This window comes from Gorilla gorilla, chromosome 20, assembly GCF_029281585.2.
Source record: "Gorilla gorilla gorilla isolate KB3781 chromosome 20, NHGRI_mGorGor1-v2.1_pri, whole genome shotgun sequence".
NCBI lineage: Eukaryota > Metazoa > Chordata > Mammalia > Primates > Hominidae > Gorilla > Gorilla gorilla.
Genome location: NC_073244.2, coordinates 26,091,816 through 26,113,921, shown reverse-complemented (window position 1 = coordinate 26,113,921; position 22,106 = coordinate 26,091,816). Strand labels below are relative to the sequence as shown.

General features: G+C 56.9%; 1 protein-coding gene across 2 annotated transcripts; it reads left to right on the top strand.

Moving 5' to 3' along the window:
• The first annotated feature begins 2,052 nt into the window (after positions 1–2,052).
• On the top strand, positions 2,053–21,324 carry ATP13A1 (ATPase 13A1). Of its 2 annotated transcripts, XM_063701156.1 has the most exons (27): positions 3,110–3,233; positions 4,004–4,156; positions 6,521–6,610; positions 6,717–6,907; positions 9,090–9,162; positions 9,349–9,504; positions 9,582–9,651; positions 9,732–9,838; positions 10,315–10,444; positions 10,565–10,620; positions 10,844–10,970; positions 11,045–11,182; positions 11,259–11,379; positions 11,800–11,957; positions 12,357–12,532; positions 12,607–12,717; positions 13,781–13,906; positions 14,704–14,812; positions 16,576–16,775; positions 16,853–16,949; positions 18,762–18,922; positions 18,993–19,107; positions 19,196–19,392; positions 20,174–20,316; positions 20,536–20,647; positions 20,731–20,874; positions 20,989–21,324. In XM_063701156.1, exons 5-27 carry the CDS (start codon positions 9,097–9,099, stop codon positions 21,097–21,099), a joined length of 2,931 nt encoding a protein of 976 aa, XP_063557226.1. In that variant the 5' UTR covers positions 3,110–3,233; positions 4,004–4,156; positions 6,521–6,610; positions 6,717–6,907; positions 9,090–9,096; the 3' UTR covers positions 21,100–21,324. The 2 variants fall into 2 exon arrangements, with proteins under 2 accessions (XP_004060427.3, XP_063557226.1); XM_004060379.5 differs by lacking the exon at positions 4,004–4,156 and having other exon boundaries at positions 2,053–3,233.
• The last annotated feature ends 782 nt before the right edge of the window (positions 21,325–22,106 follow it).

Here is a 22,106-nt window from a genome sequence, read left to right as displayed (position 1 = left end):
TCTCTACTAAAAATACAAAAAATTAGCTGGGTGCAGTGGCAGGCGCCTGTAATCCCAGCTACTCGGGAGGCTGAGGCAGGAGAATCGCTTGAACTCGGAGGGCAGAGGTTGCAGTGAGCTGAGATCACGCCACTGCACTCCAGCCTCCAGCCTGACAACAGAGTGAGACTCCGTCTCAAAAAAAAAAAAAAAAAAAAAAAAACCAGAATATGCAGTGGGTGGCCGCAGCGGGTCACACCTGTAGCACTTTGGGAAGTCGAGGCAGGCAGATCTCTTGAGGCCAGGACAGGAGTTCCAGACCAGCCTGGCCAACATGGTGAAATCCCGTCTCTCCTAAAAATATAAAAATTAGCAGGCATGGTGGTTCATGCCTGTAATTCCAGCTACTAAGGAGGCTGAGGCAGGAGAATCGTGTGAACCCAAGAGGCAGAGGTTGCAGTGAGCCTAGATTGCAACACTGCACTCCAGCTTGGGCAAGAGTGAGACTCCGTCCCAAGAAAACAAAACAAGACTAGGACCGGGCACCGTGGCTCACACCTGTAATCCTAGCACTTTGGGAGACTGAGGCGGCCAGATCATTAGAGGCCATGAGTTTGAGACCAGACTGGCCAACATGGCGAAACCCGTCTCTACTAAAAACACAAAACATTAGACTGGGAGCGCTGGCTCACACCTGTAATCCTAGCACTTTGGGAGACCAAAGTGGGCGGATCACAAGGTCAGGAGTTCGAGACCAACCTGGCCAACATAGTGAAACCCCATCTCTACTGAAAATACAAAAAATTAGCCAGGCATAGTGGCACGCGCCTGTAGTCCCAGCTACCCGGGAGGCTGAGGCAGGAGAACCGCTGGAACCCAGGAGGCGTAGGTTGCAGTGAGCTGAGATCGCACCACCACACTCCAGCATGGGCAACAGAGTGAGACTCCGTCTAAAAAAAAAAAAGTACAAAAATTAGCCGGCGCGGTGGCATGCGCCTGTAATCCCAGTTACTTGGGAGGCTGAAATGGGAGAATTGATTGAACTCGGAAAGTGGAATTTGCAGTGAGCGGACATCGCGCCACTGCACTCCAGCCTGGGCGACAGAGTGAGACTTCATCTCGAAAAATTAAAAAAAGAATATGCAACAATATAAGCTACAAAATTTAAATATCCAATAAATTTTAAGTTTAAATAAATTTGCTGTATCAGAGGACAAAAAGAAACATAAAATATTGTTACTGTTTGTCACACATACTGTTTAATCCTACTAATTGGTACTGTTAAGTAGTCCTATTGTGTGGTTTTGTTCAAATAGCATTTATGCAACAGTACAGTTAATAATATAGAACTATATAATTTCTTTTTTTTTTTTTTTTTGAGACAGAGTCTCGCTCTGTGGCCCAGGCTGGAGTGCAGTGGCGCGATCTCGGCTCACTGCAAGCTCCGCCTCCCAGGTTCAGGCCATTCTCCTGCCTCAGCCTCCCGAGTAGCTGGGACTACAGGCGCCTGCAACCACGCCCGGCTAATTTTTTGTATTTTTAGTAGAGACGGGGTTTCACTGTGTTCGCCAGGACGGTCTCGATCTCCTGACCTCGTGATCCGCCCGCCTCGGCCTACCAAAGTGTTGGAATTACAGGCGTGAGCCACCGCGCCCGGCCTAGAAGTATATAATTTCAAGTAAACACCAGTTTTTCATTTTTTATGTTAAAGTGGTAATTTTTTTTTTTTTTTTTGGAGACAGAGTCTCGCTCTGTCGCCCAGGCTGGAGGGCAGTGGCGCAATCTCCGCTCACTGCAAGCTCTGCCTCTCCGGTTCGCGCCATTCTCCTGCCTCAGGCTCCGGAGTAGCTGGGACTACAGGCGCCCGCCACCACGCCCGGAGAATTTTTTTTTTTTTTTTTTTTTTTGTATTTTTAGTGGAGACGGGGTTTCACCGCATTAGCCAGGATGGTCTCGATCTCCTGACCCGCCTGCCTCGGCCTCCCAAAGTGCTGGGATTACAGGCGTGAGCCACCGCGCCCGGCCTAAAGTGGTTTTTGTAATTCATTTTTCTTTTTTTTTTTTTTTGAGACAGTCTTTCTCTGTTGGCCAGGCTGAAGTGCAGTGGAGCAATCTTGGCTCACTGCAACCTCCGTCTCCCGGGCTCAAGCAATTCTCCTGCCTCATCCTCCCGAGTAGCTGGAATTACAGGCATGTGCCACCACGCCCGGCTAATGTATTTTTAGTAGAGACGTGGTTTCACCATGTTGGGTCTTGAACTCCTGACCTCAGGTGATCCGCCCGCCTCGCCTCCCAAAGTGCTGGGATTACAAGCGTGAGCCACCGCGCCCGGCTAGTATTTGTAATTCTTATCTATCACATTAAGGCTCTTGTCCGGTGTGGTTGTGTTCCGGGGCGGTCCCCGACCCCGCCCCTCACAAGCCCCGCCCCCGCAACGGGCCCCGCCTCCTGAACTCCAGAGCTCCCGACCCCGCCTCCGCAGGGTCCAGGCTTCCCCCTGGTGACAGGTGGTGCTGGTGTAGTCAAGGAGGAAGGCTCGCTTTTTTTGGTTCAGGTTGTCATGGTGGCGCCCAGCCCGCCTTGCCGGCCTTGTCTTTTCCGGTCTCTGTCCGGCGTGGCATCGGAGGCAGGCACCGTTAGGTCTTCCAATCCCTCTCTGTCATGGCGACGCCCTGCCTCTTCTTCCGTCCACAGCCTGTCATGGCGGCACCCGAAATAGTCCCTGCCGGGGCCAGCCTGTTCTGTTGCCCTGGCTCTTCCTAGTCCAGGCTGCCATGGCGGCGCTCAGGGCTTACCGGAAGTAAAACTTCGGAAGTGAGGCGCTCCTCTGCCCGGAAGTGAGCGCGGCGCTAGGAAAGATGGCGGCAGCGGCGGCGGTGGGCAACGCGGTGCCCTGCGGGGCCCGGCCTTGCGGGGCCCGGCCTGACGGGCAGCCCAAGCCCGGGCCGCAGCCGCGCGCACTCCTTGCCGCCGGGCCGGCGCTCATAGCGAACGGTGACGAGCTGGTGGCTGCCGTGTGGCCGTACCGGCGGTTGGCGCTGTTGCGGCGCCTCACGGTGCTGCCATTCGCCGGGCTGCTTTACCCGGCCTGGTTGGGTGCCGCAGCCGCTGGCTGCTGGGGCTGGGGCAGCAGTTGGGTGCAGATCCCCGAAGCCGCGCTGCTCGTGCTTGCCACCATCTGCCTCGCGCACGCGCTCACTGTCCTCTCGGGGCATTGGTCTGTGCACGCGCATTGCGCGCTCACCTGCACCCCGGTAAGTGTGTACGCGCGAGCCCGACCCCCAGCACGGTCGAGCCTCGCCGTGGGTCCCAGCTGCGGCCTTCCTGTCGGTCACCATCGCGACCTGGGCCACTCATCTGCCTGGCCTGGGTTCCCAGGGGCACCCTCTACACTTTGGCGCAGGCTTAATCATGACCCCGCTGCTGACTTGCTGTGCATGCCTGTTGCGGGTTATTTCCTTTTTCTGAAGTCCTCCCTGTTATGGTCATTTAGATTCAGTAATGTAATATTTGTAAAAGGCTTAGCGCAGGGCCCGGCGTACGTCGCCCAGGTCAGGTAGGAGTTGTTAATACTAGTTCCCATATTAGCGACTACTCTTGTTCTGGAAACGGCCCTACCTTTCCATCTCATCTGTCTCCTACCTTGGTTTTCAAAGTGTAAGGCGAGACCACTGGGATAGGTTTCCCCCATCTGTGAAGCTTAGTTGGTTCTTAGACTGAACCAAGTGTTGCTGTCCAGTGCTTAGTGGTCTTCCATACTGTGATGAAAAGGAGCATGAAATGCAGTTAATTACAGTGTTGAAGAAAGGCAGAGGTGTTTATGAGCGAGTCATTTACATGATGTCTTTCCGCAAAATGAGGGTGGTGATACTGAGTTCTGCTGGGGATATAACAGCAAGCAAGGTCGCGCTCCTGACCCACAGTTCAGAGTTCTGAGCGACCAAGTGTCGTCGGAGGAGTTGGTGACTGAGCTTCCCTGGGCCTGAAGCAGTGACTGTGCCATCTCTCTCTGGGCCTGCCTCAGGTGACACCAGCAGGTTTGGAGCCATGGACACTGAGGTATATCAGGAAGCTTCCCCTCTGATTCCAGAAGTGTGTTTGCCTCAAGAAGAGGAAAAGGGAACAGCATCAAGGGCTACAGAAAGACAGAAGCCCCCCACCCTGGCTGGCTCTGAATGTGGGTAGAATCCTCATTCTCCTCTCCTGAGAGACTACCTGTTCTGTCCTTCAAAAAGACTTATCTATCCCAGGGGAGGAGCTCAACTTGGTAGCTTTGAGGTAGTACAATGAAAGACACCAATGAGGGACAAAATAAAGGAGGGGTTAAGGGGACTGTGGCACCGCTCAAACTTCAGCTGCCTTTTGACCTGCAGCTAAGCAGCTTAGCTCTTAACTTCCTCTCCAGGGATGGAGAAGTGGGAGGAGCTGAACAGCCATCAGCCAGGAGAGGTGGATCTGGGTTTGATTCAGATCTCAGAAAGGGCCGCTTCTGCTCTCTGCGTTTCAGTTTCCCCCTTCTGTAAACTGAGAACCATAACTAACACCTACTGGGTGCCATCTTGAGAAGCGGAGATGATATCTGCAGAGTGCCTGCCCTGGGGCCATCACAGCGTATAGCCTCTTGTACCTTTTTTCCGTGACGTCACGTTTGTAGTTATGTGATTGTTGTTATTTGCTGCCTGCTTTGGAGGCCCATGAACCACCCGTGCGGTGGCGCTTTGTTTCTGCGGGTCATCATTGTGCTCCCCCCATCTCCATGCAGCTCGTCTCCATGCAGCTCGGTCTAGCAGAGCCGCAGAGGGATGGATGTGGTTCACGGGATCCAGGGAGCACTGAACGAGTTCCATTCAACATTTCTGTGTCTTAGGTGCTGGGGAAACAGCAGTAAACAAAACAGGCAAATCCCCCTGCCTTTGTGGTGTTACTGGGAGGGAGAACTCATAGTCAGCAGTTGATGCTAAAGAGAGATGACATCTAACATCAGGACAGGATGGGACATTGCCGGGAACTTTAGATGGGGCAGCCAGGGAGGGGCTCCTGAGAAGGTGATGTTTCAGCAAAAGCCTGAGGCAGCAAGGGAGCTGTGTGACTGTGTATTCCGGGCAGAGACAACAGCACATGCCAAGGCCCTTTGCTGAGGCACGATCGAGCCCCATGTGCGTGTGGAGCTGTGGAGTGTAGTGAGCAGGGTTGGTGGAAGAGGCAGAGCTGAGCAGGAGGCCAGGGGGCCTGTGATGGGGGCGGGGGCTTGGCTCATGTGAATTGAGGACGTACTGGGTGGGTGCCTGGCAGCGTTCTTCCTATTTGAGTTCATGTCACCTTCAGCAGAGCAGAGCCCTGGGCATTAGGTGCTGTCTGTGCACCCAGCTTCCCAGCTTTTTTTGTTGTTGTTTTTGTTGTTGTTTTTGTTTTGTTTTTTGGGGTTTTTTTGTTTGTTTGTTTGTTTTTGAGATGGAGTCTGGCTCTGTTGCCCAGGCAGGAGTGCAGTGGCACAATCTCGGCTCACTGCAACCTCCGCCTCCCAGGTTCAAGTGATTGTTCTGCCTCAGCCTCCCAAGTAGCTGAGACTGCAGGTGCCTGCCACCATGCCCAGCTAATTTTTATATTTTTAGTAGAGACGGGGTTTCACCATATTGGCCAGGCTGGTCTCAAACTCCTGACCTCGTGATCCCCCCTGCCTCAGCCTCCCAAAGTGCTGGGATTACAGGTGTGAGCCACTGCACCCAGCCATTTTATTTTGAGACAGAGTCCTGCTCTGTCGCCCAGGCTGGAGTGCAGTGGTGCAATCTCGGCTCACTGCAAGCTCTGCCTCCTGGGTTCACGCCATTCTCCTGCCTCAGCCTGCCAAGTAGCTGGGACTACAGACGCCTGCCACCACGCCCAGCTAATTTTTTGTGTTTTTAGTAGAGATGGGGTTTCACCGTGTTAGCCAGGATGGTCTCAATCTCCTGACGTCGTGATCTGCCCACCTCAGCCTCCCAAAGTGCTGGGATTACAGGTGTGAGCCACTGTGCCTGGCTGGTTTTTTTTTTTTTTTTTTTTTTAATTGAGATAGGATCTCACTCTATCACCCAGGCTGGAGTGCAGTGTTGCAATCTCAGTTCACTGCAACCTCCGCCTCCCAGTTCAAGGGATTCTCCTGCCTCAGCCTCCTAAGTAGCTGGTATTACAGGTGTGCACCACCATGTCCGGCTCATTTGTGTATTTTTAGTTGAGACAGGGTTTCGCCACATTGGCCAGGCTGATCTCAAACTCCTGATCTCAAGTGATCCGCCCACCTTGGCCTCCCAAAGTGCTGGGATTATGGGTATGAGTCACCGTGCCCAGCCTTGTGCTCCCAGCTTTAAGTGTGGCACCAGAGGCACAGCAAGATGGTCTCCTTTGTCCTGATGACAGACGAGGGAGTGACAGAGGCAGCACCAGAGCCCAGTGGCATTTCAGAATATACCCATAGAGCTGCTGCACCCAAAACCTCCCAGGGGGGTCTTGGAACTGTAGGTTGAGAAGAGCTAAGCCACAATGCTTTCTTTGTCTCTGTCAGGAGTACGACCCCAGCAAAGCGACCTTTGTGAAGGTGGTGCCAACCCCCAACAATGGCTCCACGGAGCTCGTGGCCCTGCACCGCAATGAGGTAGGGACTGCCTGCTGGGCTCCTGGAGGAGGGGCTTGAGTGGGATTCCCAGGCGCTGACACCCCAAGGTCAGGGGCCTCTGCGGCAAACACACCTTCTACCGCAGGGCGAAGACGGGCTTGAGGTGCTGTCCTTCGAATTCCAGAAGATCAAGTATTCCTACGATGCCCTGGAGAAGAAGCAGTTTCTCCCCGTGGCCTTTCCTGTGGGAAATGCCTTCTCATACTATCAGAGCAACAGAGGCTTCCAGGAAGACTCAGAGATCCGAGCAGCTGAGAAGAAATTTGGGAGCAACAAGTGAGTCCTTGATTTGCCTGTAGCACCTTTGCCTTTCTGTCCTGCTCCCCTCCTGATTCAGGGTGCCTAGGAAGCGGGACAGAGGCATCTGCCCTTTTATTTATTTATTTACTATTATTTTATTTTTATTTTATTTTTTATTTTTGAGACTGAGTCTCGCTCTGTCACCCAGGCTGGATTGCAGTGACGCGATCTCAGCTCACCCCAACCTCCGCCTCCCTGGTTCAAGTGATTCTCCTGCCTCAGCCTGCCAAGCAGCTGGGAATACAGGCTTCCCCCACCACACCTGGCTAATTTTTGTATTTTTAGTAGAGATGGGGGTTTCACCATGTTGGCCAAGCTGGTCTTGAACTCCTGACCTCAGGTGATCCTCCCATGTTGGCCTCCCAAAGTGCTGGGATTACAGGCGTCAGCCACTGCACCCGGCCAAATCTGCCCTTTTAGCCAAATGTCCCAGGTGACTGTGATGCCGCTTGAGCAACATGCTCTAAGTCCAGTCTCCCCTGAACTTGCCTGCTGGCAGGAACCCCAGAGGGTCTGCAGCTGGAAGCCCGTGCCCTGGGGTGTGAGACCTTGAGTGTAAGGTTCTTCACAGGAGTCTAGCCTGTGGCCCCTCCTCAGCAACAGCTTCATTTTAAATTCTTTTAAAATGTTTATTTGTGTAGAGATGGGGTCTCGCGGTGTTGCCCAGGCTTGTCTCAAACTCCTGGCCTCAAGCAATCCTCCTAAATCAACATCCCAAAGTGCTGGGATTACAGGCATGAGTCACTGCACCCAACCTAAACATTTCAGTCCTCACTGTTTCGAGTCTATGCATCTCAGCGCTTCAGAATGGTGATGGAAGACCGTGACCATGTCTGCCCTTTTGTACTGAGTACAATGGCCGGTGTGCGATACACACCCTCTCCCTTCATCTTCACCAAAACTGCAAATGCTGACACGTGGCTGGGAGCCGGAGAACTGGGCTCCAAACCCCATCATGGCCTTGTTACGATGGTCCTCAACCCGGAAACCCACAGAACACCTAGGGAGCTCTTTCCTGACTTAATCACTGTTCAGAGATTACAAATATGTTGACTACAACTATCAATCTAATACAAGGATTTATAAGAAACATTTAGCGACTTCCCCTACCCCAAGGTTGGCCAGTCACATTAATGGCCTGTGGCAACTACGTTCCCTTTCATGCTGTTCTTACTCACGCAAAGGTACCCAGCAAGATACAAGGGAAGGGCTTATTGTTTGATAGCAGTGGGGTTGCTCTTTGGTTTCCTCTTCTCACATCCCGTACATAAGACGTCCATGCAGTTAAAGGGCAGAGCGAGAACCACCCTCGTTGACATGACTGGTGCCCTCATCAGATTGGACTATGGCACAGAGTACTGCAGAACACACCCTTAGGCACAAGTCCTTGCATTCTCCAGCCTTTTTTTTTTTTTTTTTTGGAGACGGTCTCATTCTGTTACCCAGGCTGGAGTGCAGTGGCGTGATCATGGCTCACTGCAGCCTTGAACTCCTGGGCTCAAGCATTCGTCCTGCCTCAGCCTCCCAAATAGCTGGGACCACAGGCACACACCACCACCCCCAGCTAATTTTTAAATTTTTTGTAAAGAGAAGGTCTTGCTGTGTTGCCCAGGCTAGTCTCTGACTCCTGGGCTCAAGCACTCCTCCTGCCTCGGCCTCCCAAAGTGCTGGGATTACAGGCGTAAACCACCCTACTCAACCCATTCTGGGGCTTTCATTCAGGAATCATAGAAAATCTCAGCTTTGGTGGGGCTGGGTCTCAGTGTCTTCTGCTGTCTGTAGCTTCAGCGCCTCCATCCTTCAATCAGAGGTTCCTTCTCTACTTGCTGCGTCACTCGACCAGATGACAGGGTCTCGTCTGACACCAGCCCCAGGCTGCCGGGAAGAGCATATTGCAGATTCAGGAGCTTCATCTGTTTTATGCAGAGCCGAGGGCTGTGGGCGGGCAGCATGTCTACCCCAGGCGCAGCCAAGATGAGGGAGAGCCACTGTCAAATGGATCCTCCTATCTGGAAGCTTGCCAGGGCTCCCGACACCCACCTATGGCTCTTGGTTTCTTGAGAGCGGCCTGCCATGCTCAGGTTGGAGGGGTCAGGGTGGAGACTCCATACCCCAGAGGCCTTGCCCTGGGAACAGGATGGGGCCTGGTCTCTTGCAGGGCCGAGATGGTGGTGCCTGACTTCTCGGAGCTTTTCAAGGAGAGAGCCACAGCCCCCTTCTTTGTATTTCAGGTAAAGCAGCAGCTCTGGCCCATCTCCCCATTTCCTCCCTTGGGGCTTTCCTAGCTGGATCAAGTCTGCCCACCACTTCTAAACCTGGAAGCCTCTCCCCATCCTCACATGTCAGATCCGGTCGGTGGAAGGGGCTCATGGGAACAGGGCGGGTAGGGCAAGGACAGACAGGCTGGTATCCCACAGGTGTTCTGTGTGGGGCTCTGGTGCCTGGATGAGTACTGGTACTACAGCGTCTTCACGCTATCCATGCTGGTGGCGTTCGAGGCCTCGCTGGTGCAGCAGCAGATGCGGAACATGTCGGAGATCCGGAAGATGGGCAACAAGCCCCACATGATCCAGGTGTGGCTGCCGGGGAGACCCAGGTTGGGGGTGCAGCACAGGTGCGGCTTCTGTGCTGACACTGGTGCCCTGCCCAGGTCTACCGAAGCCGCAAGTGGAGGCCCATTGCCAGTGATGAGATCGTACCAGGGGACATCGTCTCCATCGGTGAGGCCGGGTTCCGCTCAGTCCCAGTGGGAGCCCCAGCCTCAGGGCCTCTGGCCAACCCTCCTGCCTCTGCCCTGCAGGCCGCTCCCCACAGGAGAACCTGGTGCCGTGTGACGTCCTTCTGCTGCGAGGCCGCTGCATCGTAGACGAGGCCATGCTCACGGGGGAGTCCGTGCCACAGATGAAGGTACTTGGTGGAGGATGGGGATCCTCAAGCTGTTCAGGAGGAAACAGGCCAGGGGGTGGAGGCCCAGGGGGTGGCGGGGATCCCCCTCAGGCACAGGCGGAGGAGGCAGTGTGGGCACAGATGAGCTCTGTGGACTGGGGAGCCGGGTGGTGGGGGCGAGGAAGGAGGTGAGAGAGCCAAGGGCATCCAGGGTACACTGGTGCCCTGGGATGTCAGACCAAGGTGGGCTGGGAGCAGCCCAGAGGGGTGAGTCCCAGACGAGGCCAAGTGCAGGCCCCAGAGAGCAGGCACTGTGAGTGCAATGGGGAGAAGACAGGACGGGGTGAGGGTGAGGATCCGGGAGCTAGGTGGGATGTATTGGTCGGGTGGGGAGCCCTCTGGCTCATTCCAGCCTCAAGGTCCAGCTGTCCAGGAACTCAGATGGAGAAGGAAACAAGGTAGGCCTGGCCATCCAGATTCACGATCTTCCTCCCCAGGAGCCCATCGAAGACCTCAGCCCAGACCGGGTGCTGGACCTCCAGGCTGATTCCCGGCTACACGTCATCTTCGGGGGCACCAAGGTGGTGCAGCATATCCCCCCACAGAAAGCCACCACGGGCCTGAAGCGTAGGTGCCTCATGGGCGTCTGGGGGTATCTGGGCTCCCACCTCCTTTGCCCGTCTGCTTGATCATGAGGGAGTCAGGACGAGGAGACAGGCATGACGATGACTCTGCTTCTCTCCCCAGCGGTTGACAGCGGGTGCGTGGCCTACGTCCTGCGGACCGGATTCAACACATCCCAGGTGCGGGGCCAGGTCTGGGGAGGGCGGGCCCCAGGGCAGTTGGACAGCCAAGGTATCAGCCCTTTCCGACCCCAGAACATCTGCCCCACGGGCTGACTCTGGCAGCACGGCCCTGGACCTGGGCCAGGGTGCAGAGGCCACCCCAAGACCAGGCCCACGCTTCCAGGCCTGAGCTGCTGGAGGGAGTCCAGACAGCAGAAAGGCTGTCCCTCCATTCCTCCAGGGCAAGCTGCTGCGCACCATCCTCTTCGGGGTCAAGAGGGTGACTGCGAACAACCTGGAGACCTTCATCTTCATCCTCTTCCTCCTGGTGTTTGCCATCGCTGCAGCTGCCTATGTATGGATTGAAGGTAAGCACCACGGCCTCTGTGGTCCCCTGCGCCCGCCCTCCGAGGCTCCAGGCTGGCAGGCCCTGTCTCCACAGGTACCAAGGACCCCAGCCGGAACCGCTACAAGCTGTTTCTGGAGTGCACCCTGATCCTCACCTCGGTCGTGCCTCCTGAGCTGCCCATCGAGCTGTCCCTGGCCGTCAACACCTCCCTCATTGCCCTGGCCAAGCTCTGTGAGTGTGTCAAATGGGATGGGGTGCCGAATGAGCTGGGGCCAAGCAGGAACCCTGACCTCACTCCCGCCCCTAGACATGTACTGCACAGAGCCCTTCCGGATCCCCTTTGCTGGCAAGGTCGAGGTGTGCTGCTTTGACAAGACGGGGACGTTGACCAGTGACAGCCTGGTGGTGCGCGGTGTGGCCGGGCTGAGGTAAGCGTCAGGGGCCCCGCAGCAAAGGTCACCCAGATGGGGTTTGTGGGAAGTTGAGAGACAGGTGGCCCATCCACCCCAAGCCCTTGCAGTGAGGGCCCGTCAGAGGCCCTGCCTCAGGGGTTCATTTCCAGGGGCTCCCCACAAAGTCCTGGGTGTCAGCCATGGTAGCGGCACGGGGGCTCAGCTCAGGCCTGGAACATCCCATACCAGCCATGCACCACATGACCCCCAGGCACAATGCCTGGCTTCTGGGGGCATCTGTGAAGCAGGTGCGGGTCTCATAAAGACCCAGTTGGTGCCCAAGCCACCCCAGTGACAAGCACAGAATGAATGGCCTTGGGGGTCCTTCCGCTGGTGGAGATGCAGCTTCGCCCTACCCGCCTGCACTCTGTAACCAGCTGTTCCCCGACCTTGCAGAGACGGGAAGGAGGTGACCCCAGTGTCCAGCATCCCTGTAGAAACACACCGGGCCCTGGCCTCGTGCCACTCGCTCATGCAGCTGGACGACGGCACCCTCGTGGGTGACCCTCTAGAGAAGGCCATGCTGACGGCCGTGGACTGGACGCTGACCAAAGGTGAGGGGCTGGGGCCTCAGGCCCAGCAAGGGGGAGCCACTGGCTCTCACAGCCCTAGGCAGGTGGGCTGCACCCCTCAGAGGATCTTGGGGACAGGCAGGCCTACAGCTCTGATGCTCCCCGAGGTGGGTGGCCAGAGGCTCACTTTAGACCCAGGACAGGCCACGTCCTTGGGTGTCCCTCTGGGTTGGAATCTGCCCTGCCCTGGCCGAAGCCACAGTGCCAGGGTCCTCCAAGCCCAGGTCTTCCAGCTCTGGACCAACACCTGCTCTAGTCCAGAGCCCCCGATCAGGCCCTGGGGGAGGCAGGAGGGAGGTGGGGGAGGCCGGGGTGAGAGGTAGGGGCTTGGCTGCCTCTTTGGAGCAAAGCCCCTCAGGACTCGTACTTATTTGTTTCCAGATGAGAAAGTATTCCCCCGAAGTATTAAAACTCAGGGGCTGAAAATTCACCAGCGCTTTCATTTTGCTAGTGCCCTGAAGCGAATGTCCGTGCTTGCCTCGTATGAGAAGCTGGGCTCCACCGACCTCTGCTACATCGCGGCCGTGAAGGGGGCCCCCGAAACTCTGCACTCCATGGTGAGCTGGCCCCAGCCTGGGGCAAGGGGTGGGGGCGCGGGGCAGCCCGTGACATCCCCCTGCATTCCCTGCAGTTCTCCCAGTGCCCGCCCAACTACCACCACATCCACACCGAGATCTCCCGGGAAGGAGCCCGCGTCCTGGCGCTGGGGTACAAGGAGCTGGGACACCTCACTCACCAGCAGGTACGGGCCCAGGCTCCCCCCGCCTTCACCATGTGCCTGGCCCGTCAGCTCCTCCCTGAGTCACCTCCTGTGTCCCACAGTGCCAGGTTGAATGGTTGTGATTTTGTCCTCCTTGCCCCACCTCCAGCTTCTACCTTTGGAGACTCCAAATGGCACTCAGTCTGTCCACTGCTGTGGGGACCCACCCAGTCCTGGCTCACGCAGAGCACACGCAGGGCTTACCTGCCCCAGTCCTGGTGTGTCCCTAGCTCTACTCTTTTGCCCTGGTCTTGGGCAGGGCTAGGTGGCATCCTCAGCCCTCTCACCCATCCATCCTCCACAAAGCCCACCCTCCGCCTCCACCACTGGCACATCTGCCGCTTGGCTGCTTCCTGGGCTCTCGTTCTTTCTGCTTGCACCCTACAGCTGCGGATCCTTACAGAATTTAGCCTCAGGTTGCAGTGCTGTGTGCAGAGCCCAGGCCACAGCTCACAGCCTGTGTGCTCTGCCCCGTTCCTGCACCTGGAGCCCCCTTCCCAGTGACACAGGTCCTCATCGCCTTCATAGTGGCCACTTCTGAGGCCTTTCCACCCTCTCTGGATTCCATTCTCACCTCCTCTCTCATGGCACTCAGCACTCCGATTTCTGTGACTTTCTTGATCATGCGTCTCCCCTGGTGCAGTGTGAGCTCCCTAAGGCCAGGGGTCTGTGCCCAGTCTCTGGTATGTGGTGGAGCCCCAGTGAGTAAGAGTTCATGGCTAAACTCCAACATTATTGGGAGAGTCCCTACTTTATTGACTCGAAAGCTGAGCCACAAGGGACTCTGTGATGTGCCCATGTCCGCAAGCAGGACATAGAGCCACATTCGGAGGACCCAGACCCCCCAGTCACTGCCAGATCCCACCCCTCGAGTGTGCCTGGTACCCTCCTGGCATTTCTCCCCTCCCAACCCTCGCATGTGCCCACTACGGGAACAGGGCATTCCATTGTCCCCTTGGCTCCCAGCGCATGGTCAGAGCTCAGGAAATGCAGAGTGTGGGCAGAGGGAGGGACAGATGGTGAGGGTGCCCCTGTCTGTCCACAGGCCCGGGAGGTCAAGCGGGAGGCCCTGGAGTGCAGCCTCAAGTTCGTCGGCTTCATTGTGGTCTCCTGCCCCCTCAAGGCTGACTCCAAGGCCGTGATCCGGGAGATCCAGAATGCGTCCCACCGGGTATGGGACAGTGCTCGGCTCCACCCTCTGCATGGGAAATAGAGGCGAGGAGATGACAATTACAGCTTCGTGGTAGGGGTGGGCACCCAAGTCTCACAGGCTGCATGTTTTAGCTGAGCAAGATCATAGCTCAGGTGCTAACGTTGCCGCTGGCCCAAGGACACTCTGGGACCCGCCTGTGCTGACTCCTCTCGCCTCCACAGACCACTCCCTTCACTCCCTGCATCATGGAAAGATGGGGGCGCTTCTCTCCACTTCCCCGATCCACCGCCATCCTGGAGAGAAGGAAGCTGAGGCTGGGGAGTTGGGTCGGGGGCACTGTCTGCCTGTCCTGGTGGCTTCTGGTGGCTTGTGTTTTCTATTTTGGGACTTAGGGTGTCTTTTAGGGTGTAAGGGGTGAGTGAGCCGTCTCAGAGGATGATGGCTCTGGGTCAGATGGGTGATGTGATTAGTCCCCACCAAGCCCAGAGGTCATGGTCCCGTCCTCCTCTTTGCTGAAATATTACCCCCATGGGCAGCTACCAAGCCAAGAGGGTCCACCTCAGGGGCAGGTTGTTCATTTGTATTGAAAATCCAAGCTAAGGGTGTCTTCAGAAGGACACACATACACGTGTCATTTGTGTAAAATGACCTGGGTGGGGGTGGATTGTGGCCCTTGGAAGCCCATTCAGCATCTCGGTTAGAGGCCCAGGATCTCCCACTGTGGCCTACCTTAGAAGGAGACTTGGCAGCCTTGTCTCTGGCCTAGAGCTTGGCCCCAGGGTGCCCTGCTGAGCCTCTGCCCCTCTTTACCCAAGGTGGTCATGATCACGGGAGACAACCCGCTCACTGCATGCCACGTGGCCCAGGAGCTGCACTTCATTGAAAAGGCCCACACGCTGATCCTGCAGCCTCCCTCCGAGAAAGGTGAGGCCCTAGCCCGGCCCACAGTGGGGAAGGGGGACCCTGAGTCCAAGAACAGCTCCCATCGCAACAGCCCACCTGTGTGCCAGGCCTCAGCAGCACAGTGTCTTCAAATGCCTGGCACCACGTTGGCACCACTAATCACAGCCCTGGCCCACTGGGCACCTCGGACAGCATGTGAACGTTCACTGGGTCACAGGTCCCAGGATGTGCAGCATGTAGGTGTTTATTTACCATAATGAGGCAATAGTCTGACTGCCAGCTCGGGTTTCCTGTGCACTCATGGGCAGATACTGCTCCTACCACGCTTACTCCCCATCCTCAGTGTCATCCTCATTTCACACCCTCTTTGGCCCGGCAAGCTGCCCATGTACCGAGTGCTCCCTTCCCGAGCACAGGGACTGCTGACATCCTCAGCCACAGTTGATGGCACAGTTTGCCCAGTGCTCAGCCTGACCAGACCCCAGGCGGAGCGCTCCGTGTGTGTTACTGCGTTGGTCCCTCCACCCCATCCTGCACTACACGGGGTGGCTTGCCTTCCCCACACCACAGAGGAGGAGGCTGGCTGGGTCAGCTCTCGGGGCCCCTGCTTTGTAGAGAAGGGACAGAGGCTCAGAAGTGAACCCACTTGCCCAGGTCACTTCCAATCCATGGCTAAGGATTGGAATCCAGACAGCCTGATTCCAGAGCTCAAGGCTCCAACCTCTCCCCGGTGACCTCTTTGAGCAATGCCCTGGATTCAGATTGATGAAGAGGCAGACATAGAGACCCAGCCCCTCCCAGCTAGAGGTGTGGGGCTTACCAGATACCTGCCCCAGAGCTAGAGGTGAAGCCCCTGTGGGCGCACGAAGTTCAGGACCTGCATGAGTGTTGACAGGGCCCTAAGAAGAACCACATGGAGCAGTGTTGCCACAGGGCTGCTGGCAGCAAACATTCACAGGTCTGGGCCAGAGCAGCTTCCAGAACCTCCAGGCCACCTCTCAGAGGACTTGGTCCCTGCCCTCCCTCTGTTCTGTTGGTCCTAGGCCTCCCCCTGTCCCAGCCCCAGCTACCGGCGTCTTCCAGGGCCTGGGGATTGTGGGCAGGTGGCATGGAGCAGATGAGCAGGACTGTTGATTGACAAGCGAAGCTGGTCTAGCAACAGCTGCAGCACAAGCCAGGTGGAGGTGTGCTGCCCTTCAGCTTGAGACGGTCCAGGGTGAGCAGGCCAGTGCCAGGAGGGCTGGCGGGCCGCCCTTGGCCATCCTCAGTGCCCAGCATCCAAGCCAGGGCCAGCCAGCAAGAAAGGGGAAGTGGAGAAAGAAGACGTTAAGAACTCAGGGGCCCTGTCAGAGTTGGGAGGGGGCCCAGCCCCAAGAAAACAGGATTTCAGAGAGGCCACGGGCGCAGGGATAAATGAGGTGAGGGCCTGGTGTGGGGTTTCCCAAGGAGAGCGCAATAGCCCCCTTCTGTGTGTTTCAGGTTAGGGGGCCTTGCATGAGGTGGGGGCATGGCTTAGCTGGGGTCAGACTGCCCAGGTTCTAATCTGGCTGTGTCCCGGGCTCTCAGGCAAGTAGCTCAGGCCCCAGGCTCTTGGTTCCACCCGGTGCACCTGAGGGACATTCTTTGTGGAGTCCCCAGAGAAGGGCTGGGGGTCACCTGGGTGGGTAGGGAGGTGCGGGCTCCAGAGAGGAGAGACTGGCCGGTGCTGGGGTCCGAGTGGAGGGAGGGTGCTTCTGAGTCCAGGCAGCCAAGCCCCCAGCCCTAACCCTAGGTGCTGCCCGCAGGCCGGCAGTGCGAGTGGCGCTCCATTGACGGCAGCATCGTGCTGCCCCTGGCCCGGGGCTCCCCAAAGGCACTGGCCCTGGAGTACGCACTGTGCCTCACAGGCGACGGCTTGGCCCACCTGCAGGCCACCGACCCCCAGCAGCTGCTCCACCTCATCCCCCATGTGCAGGTGTTCGCCCGTGTGGCCCCCAAGCAGAAGGTATGTGCACAGCCCTAGGGGTCAGGGGCACAGCGGTAGGCACGCAGCCCCTGCTCAGCCTGTCTCCGCCCACACAGGAGTTTGTCATCACCAGCCTGAAGGAGCTGGGCTACGTGACCCTCATGTGTGGGGATGGCACCAACGACGTGGGCGCCCTGAAGCATGCTGATGTGGGTGAGTGCTGTGGGCTAGGGTGTTTCCTTTGTGGACGAGGTGTTGAGGACATGTCACTGAGCTAGAAAGACAGACCTGGCCCTTGGTGACAGCCATGGGGACACTAATTCCTGTGAGGATGGGAGGGGGTGGCAAGGTCAGGGGCTTTGAGGGCAGGAAGGGATGCGAATATCCCAGGAACAGAGCAGGGCGGAGGCCAGAGGCCAGGAGAGAGACAACAAGTTGGGAGAGTGACTCAGAAAACCCAGAGCTGAAGCCATGAAGATGGTTCATAGCCCCAGATCTCTGTCAAAAGCACACAGATGGCTGAGCACTGTGGCTCCTGCCTGGAATCCCAGTGCTTTGGGAGGCTGAGGCGGGAGGCTCACTTGAGTCTGGGAGTTCAAGGCAGTGGTGTGATCCACTCTAACCTAAGTGACAGTGCAAGACCCTGTCTTTTTTTTTTTTTTTTTTTTTCTTGACCGAGCCTTGCTCTGTCGCCCAGGCTGGAGTACAATGGCGCGATCTGGGCTCACTGCAACCTCCATCTCCCGGGTTCAAGTGATTCTTCTGCCTCAGCCTCCCAAATAGCTGGGATTACAGGCACGTGCCACCATGCCTGGCTAATTTTTGTATTTTTAGTAGAGATGGGGTTTCACCATGTTGGCCAGGATGGTCTCCAATTCCTGACCTCAAGTGATCCACCCGCCTTGGCCTCCCAAAGTGCTAGGATTACAGGTGTGAACCACTGCATCCCGCCGAACCCTGCCTTTTTTTTTTTTTTTTTGTTTGAGACAGTTTCTCTCTTGTTTCCCAGGCTGGAGTGCAATAGCACGGTCTCAGCTCACTGCAACCTCTACTTCCCGGGTTCAAGCAATTCTTCAGCCTCCCAAGTAGCTAGGATTACAGGCGCCAGCCACCATGCCCATCTAATTTTTGTATTTTTAGTAGAGATGGGGTTTCACCATGTTGGCCAGGCTGGTCTCCAACTCCTGACTTCAGGTGATGCGCCTGCGTTGGCCTCCCAAAGTGCTGGGATTACAGGTGTGAGCCACCTCACCTGGCCTTTTTTTCTTTCTTTTTTTTTTTTTTTTGCAAGAACACAGGTGTTAAATTGAATTTTAAAGATCACTCTTACGTTGTTTTTTTTGCTTTTCCAATATTTATCTGCTTTTATCTACTAAAGCATTTATTGAGTGTTGTTTGCCTCCTAGAATCATGCTCCTTGGCTATTTCTTTTGAAATCAGTTTAGGTTGTTTTGTTTTGTTTCATTTTGAGACTGCCTCGCTCTGTCGCCCAGGCTGGAGTGCGGTGGTGTGATCTCATCTCACTGCAACCTCCGCCTCCCGGGTTCAAGCGATTCTCCTGCCTCAGCCTCCCGAGTAGCTGGAATTACAGGCACATGCCACCACCCCTGGCTAATTTTTGTATTTTTAGTAGAGATGGGGTTTCACCGTATCAGCCAGGCTGGTCTCCAACTCCTGACCTCAGGTGATCCGCCCACCTCAGCCTTCCAAAGTGCTGAGATAACAGGTGTGAGCCACTGCGCTCGGCCAAAATCAGTTTAGTTTTGACCTATCTCGTGTTGTGTGTTTTTTCATTGCATTTGTTGTGGGGGTTTATTGTTGGTGGTTTGTTTTCTTAAAGTAGTTTGTAGAAAGCAACACGGGCACTCTCTGAGGTCTCCTTAGGGTGTCAGGTGAAATGGGGAAGTCTGGGAACTGTCCTCACGGGAGCCAGCTGGGGGACTTTAGGACCAGTGGCTCTGAAGCCAGCAATCTTCCCCTCCGTGGAGCCTGCTCCTCCGGGTCTGACACCCTCCTGCCCCCTAGGTGTGGCGCTCTTGGCCAACGCCCCTGAGCGGGTTGTCGAGCGGCGACGGCGGCCCCGGGAAAGCCCAACCGTGAGCAACAGTGGCATCAGAGCCACCTCCAGGACAGCCAAGCAGCGGTCAGGGCTCCCTCCCTCCGAGGAGCAGCCAACCTCCCAGAGGGTGAGTCCCAAGAGGGGAGGCGCTGCACCCCATCCTGGCCAGGGCTGACAGCCTGCTGTCTACCCTGCAGGACCGCCTGAGCCAGGTGCTGCGAGACCTCGAGGACGAGAGCACGCCCATTGTGAAACTGGGGGATGCCAGCATCGCAGCACCCTTCACCTCCAAGCTCTCGTCCATCCAGTGCAGTGAGTTGCCTGCCCCCGCTCCCCCTCCCTTTGTTCCCCCCTTGGCACCCCTACCCACACCCACACCTGCCTCCCCACCACCCTGCAGTCTGCCACGTGATCAAGCAGGGCCGTTGCACGCTGGTGACCACGCTACAGATGTTCAAGATCCTGGCGCTCAATGCCCTCATCCTGGCCTACAGCCAGAGCGTCCTCTACCTGGAGGGGGTCAAGTTCAGTGACTTCCAGGCCACCCTACAGGGGCTGCTGCTGGCCGGCTGCTTCCTCTTCATCTCCCGTTCCAAGGTGGGCCCCAGAGGTGCTGGAAGGCCAGGGATGCATGGGCCTGCCAGGGCCAGGCTGATGTAGGCACGGGAATTGTCATCCCCAAGTTACAGGACCCAGGGCCCCAGAGATGGGGGCTGTAGCTGGGATGGCTCAGGAAATGCCGGCAGGGCAGGTGCGGACTGAGGCTCCCAGACCCCTCCAGGTGGCACAGCTTGGCGTCCACACCTGTCCACAGGTAGGGGTCCCAGGGGTGGGCCCCACAGAGCCCCACAAGCAAGGAACAATCATCAAGAGGGTAAAAAAACAACTAAGTGGGTCATAGGCTACACAGGACAGGCTGGTGGACAGCTGGGGAGGCCTGTGCGACACCGACACTCAGGCCAAGGCGTAAAGAACCAGGGGGGCCAGCGGCCGGGAACTGGACACAAAGGCCCGAAACAGGCATGGGCTGACGCAGGGAGGCCCCGGTGTCTGGAGGGGGTGGGAGATTGGCTGGGCGGGACTGTGCCTGTCCCGTGGGCTCCAGGGAGGGCAGGATCTGCTTCATGATTCTCAGGCCCCTGTGGCTGCCATGGGGAGCCTGGATGGCGGAGCCAGGGCCAGGGAGGCAGCCCTGGGCTCAGGGGTGAGAGGCAGGCAGGGCTCCGGGGACTGGTGCTGACCCATGGAATCCCCCAGGATTTGGTGGCGGCTCTACACAAGGTCTCCCGGGAGGAAGGGGATGTTACTGCCTGCTGTGTGGGCAGGGTGGCCCCAAGTGAGCCAGATCCTGACTCCCCCACCCGCCTTGCTGCTGCAGCCCCTCAAGACCCTCTCCCGAGAACGGCCCCTGCCCAACATCTTCAACCTGTACACCATCCTCACCGTCATGCTCCAGTTCTTTGTGCACTTCCTCAGCCTTGTCTACCTGTACCGTGAGGCCCAGGCCCGGAGCCCCGAGAAGTAAGTGCTGCCTTGGAGGAGGTGATGTCCCTGCAGCTGAGAGTAGCAGGAGGATGACTCCACAGACATCAGCAGGAGAGGCTGGGGGTTGTCCAGGGTGTCCAGGGAGGGGCACTAAGCCAGGCAGAGCCCTAGCTCTGTGCCAGGGCAGCAGGAAGCCACACAGTGTGTGTGAGCCGGAGCAGGAGAGGGGGCCCTGACTCCCATGTGTCCTTGCAGGCAGGAGCAGTTCGTGGACTTGTACAAGGAGTTTGAACCAAGCCTGGTCAACAGCACCGTCTACATCATGGCCATGGCCATGCAGATGGCCACCTTCGCCATCAATTACAAAGTAAGGCCTGGGCCCTGCCCGAACATTCACTGTGTGCCCACCCAGCCCCACCCCATGAAGCCATCTGTCCCTCATCCCCGCAGGGCCCGCCCTTCATGGAGAGCCTGCCCGAGAACAAGCCCCTGGTGTGGAGTCTGGCAGTTTCACTCCTGGCCATCATTGGCCTGCTCCTCGGCTCCTCGCCCGACTTCAACAGCCAGTTTGGCCTCGTGGACATCCCTGTGGAGGTCAGTGGCCCTGTGGAGGTGACCCTGGGGCTCAGCTTGATGGGTCCCTCCTATGGCAGTGACCCTGAGCTGGGCTGCAGGTCTCCAGCTCACCATCCTTCCCTGCCCCGACAGTTCAAGCTGGTGATTGCCCAGGTCCTGCTCCTGGACTTCTGCCTGGCGCTCCTGGCCGACCGCGTCCTGCAGTTCTTCCTGGGGACCCCGAAGCTGAAAGTGCCTTCCTGAGATGGCAGTGCTGGTACCCACTGCCCACCCTGGCTGCCGCTGGGCGGGAACCCCACCAGGGCCCCGGGAGGGAACCCTGCCCCCCAACCCCCCACAGCAAGGCTGTACAGTCTCGCCTTTGGAAGACTGAGCTGGGACCCCCACAGCCATCCGCTGGCTTGGCCAGCAGAACCAGCCCCAAGCCAGCACCTTTGGTAAATAAAGCAGCATCTGAGATTTTAAAAAGCCCTGCCTCCACCTCGTCTGTGCCACACGGTGTTTGCTGGGGGCTCAGGGACAGAGGGTCACTGAGGAAGGTCCCAGCACCCTCCCCACAGGCATGTGATGTTGGTGAAACCCTCTGGCACTTTCAGCACTTGAACATGGACTTGTCCCTGCCCAGAGAATTCAGTGCATATTTTCTAGTTTAACAAGCACCCCCATATTTCTGAGGTCTGTTTCACATTTTAACAACTCAGGTGCTGAGAGAAGCCTTAGGATGTGTGATATTTTTTTCTTTCCCGTAATACATAACAGCATGCCTTTCTCTCGGGTGGTGTCTGAGACTTGAGGAATATGATCTGCATCATTACGAGTATTGACTGTCCGGTGGCTCAAGCCTGTAATCCCAGCACTTTGGGAGTCCGAGGCGGGCCCATCACAAGGTCAGGAGATCGAGACCATCCTGGCTAACACGGTGAAACCCCATCTCTACTAAAAATACAAAAAATTAGCCAGGCATGGTGGCGGGTGCCTGTAGTCCCAGTTACTCGGGAGGCTGAGGCAGGAGAATGGCGTGAACCCAGGAGGTGGAGCTTGCAGTGAACCGAGATGACACCACTGCACTCCAGCCTGGGCAAAAGAGCGAGACTCCAACTCAAAAGAAAAACAAACAAACAAGTACTGACTCTGTCATGCTCTTTGGGGGCCTGCGCTGCTCTACCATCTCATGTCACAGTCAGGGAGCTCTGGCTGAGCATCAGCCAGGATGTGACCTGGAAACCTGGCTTGGCTCTTAGGTTGATAGT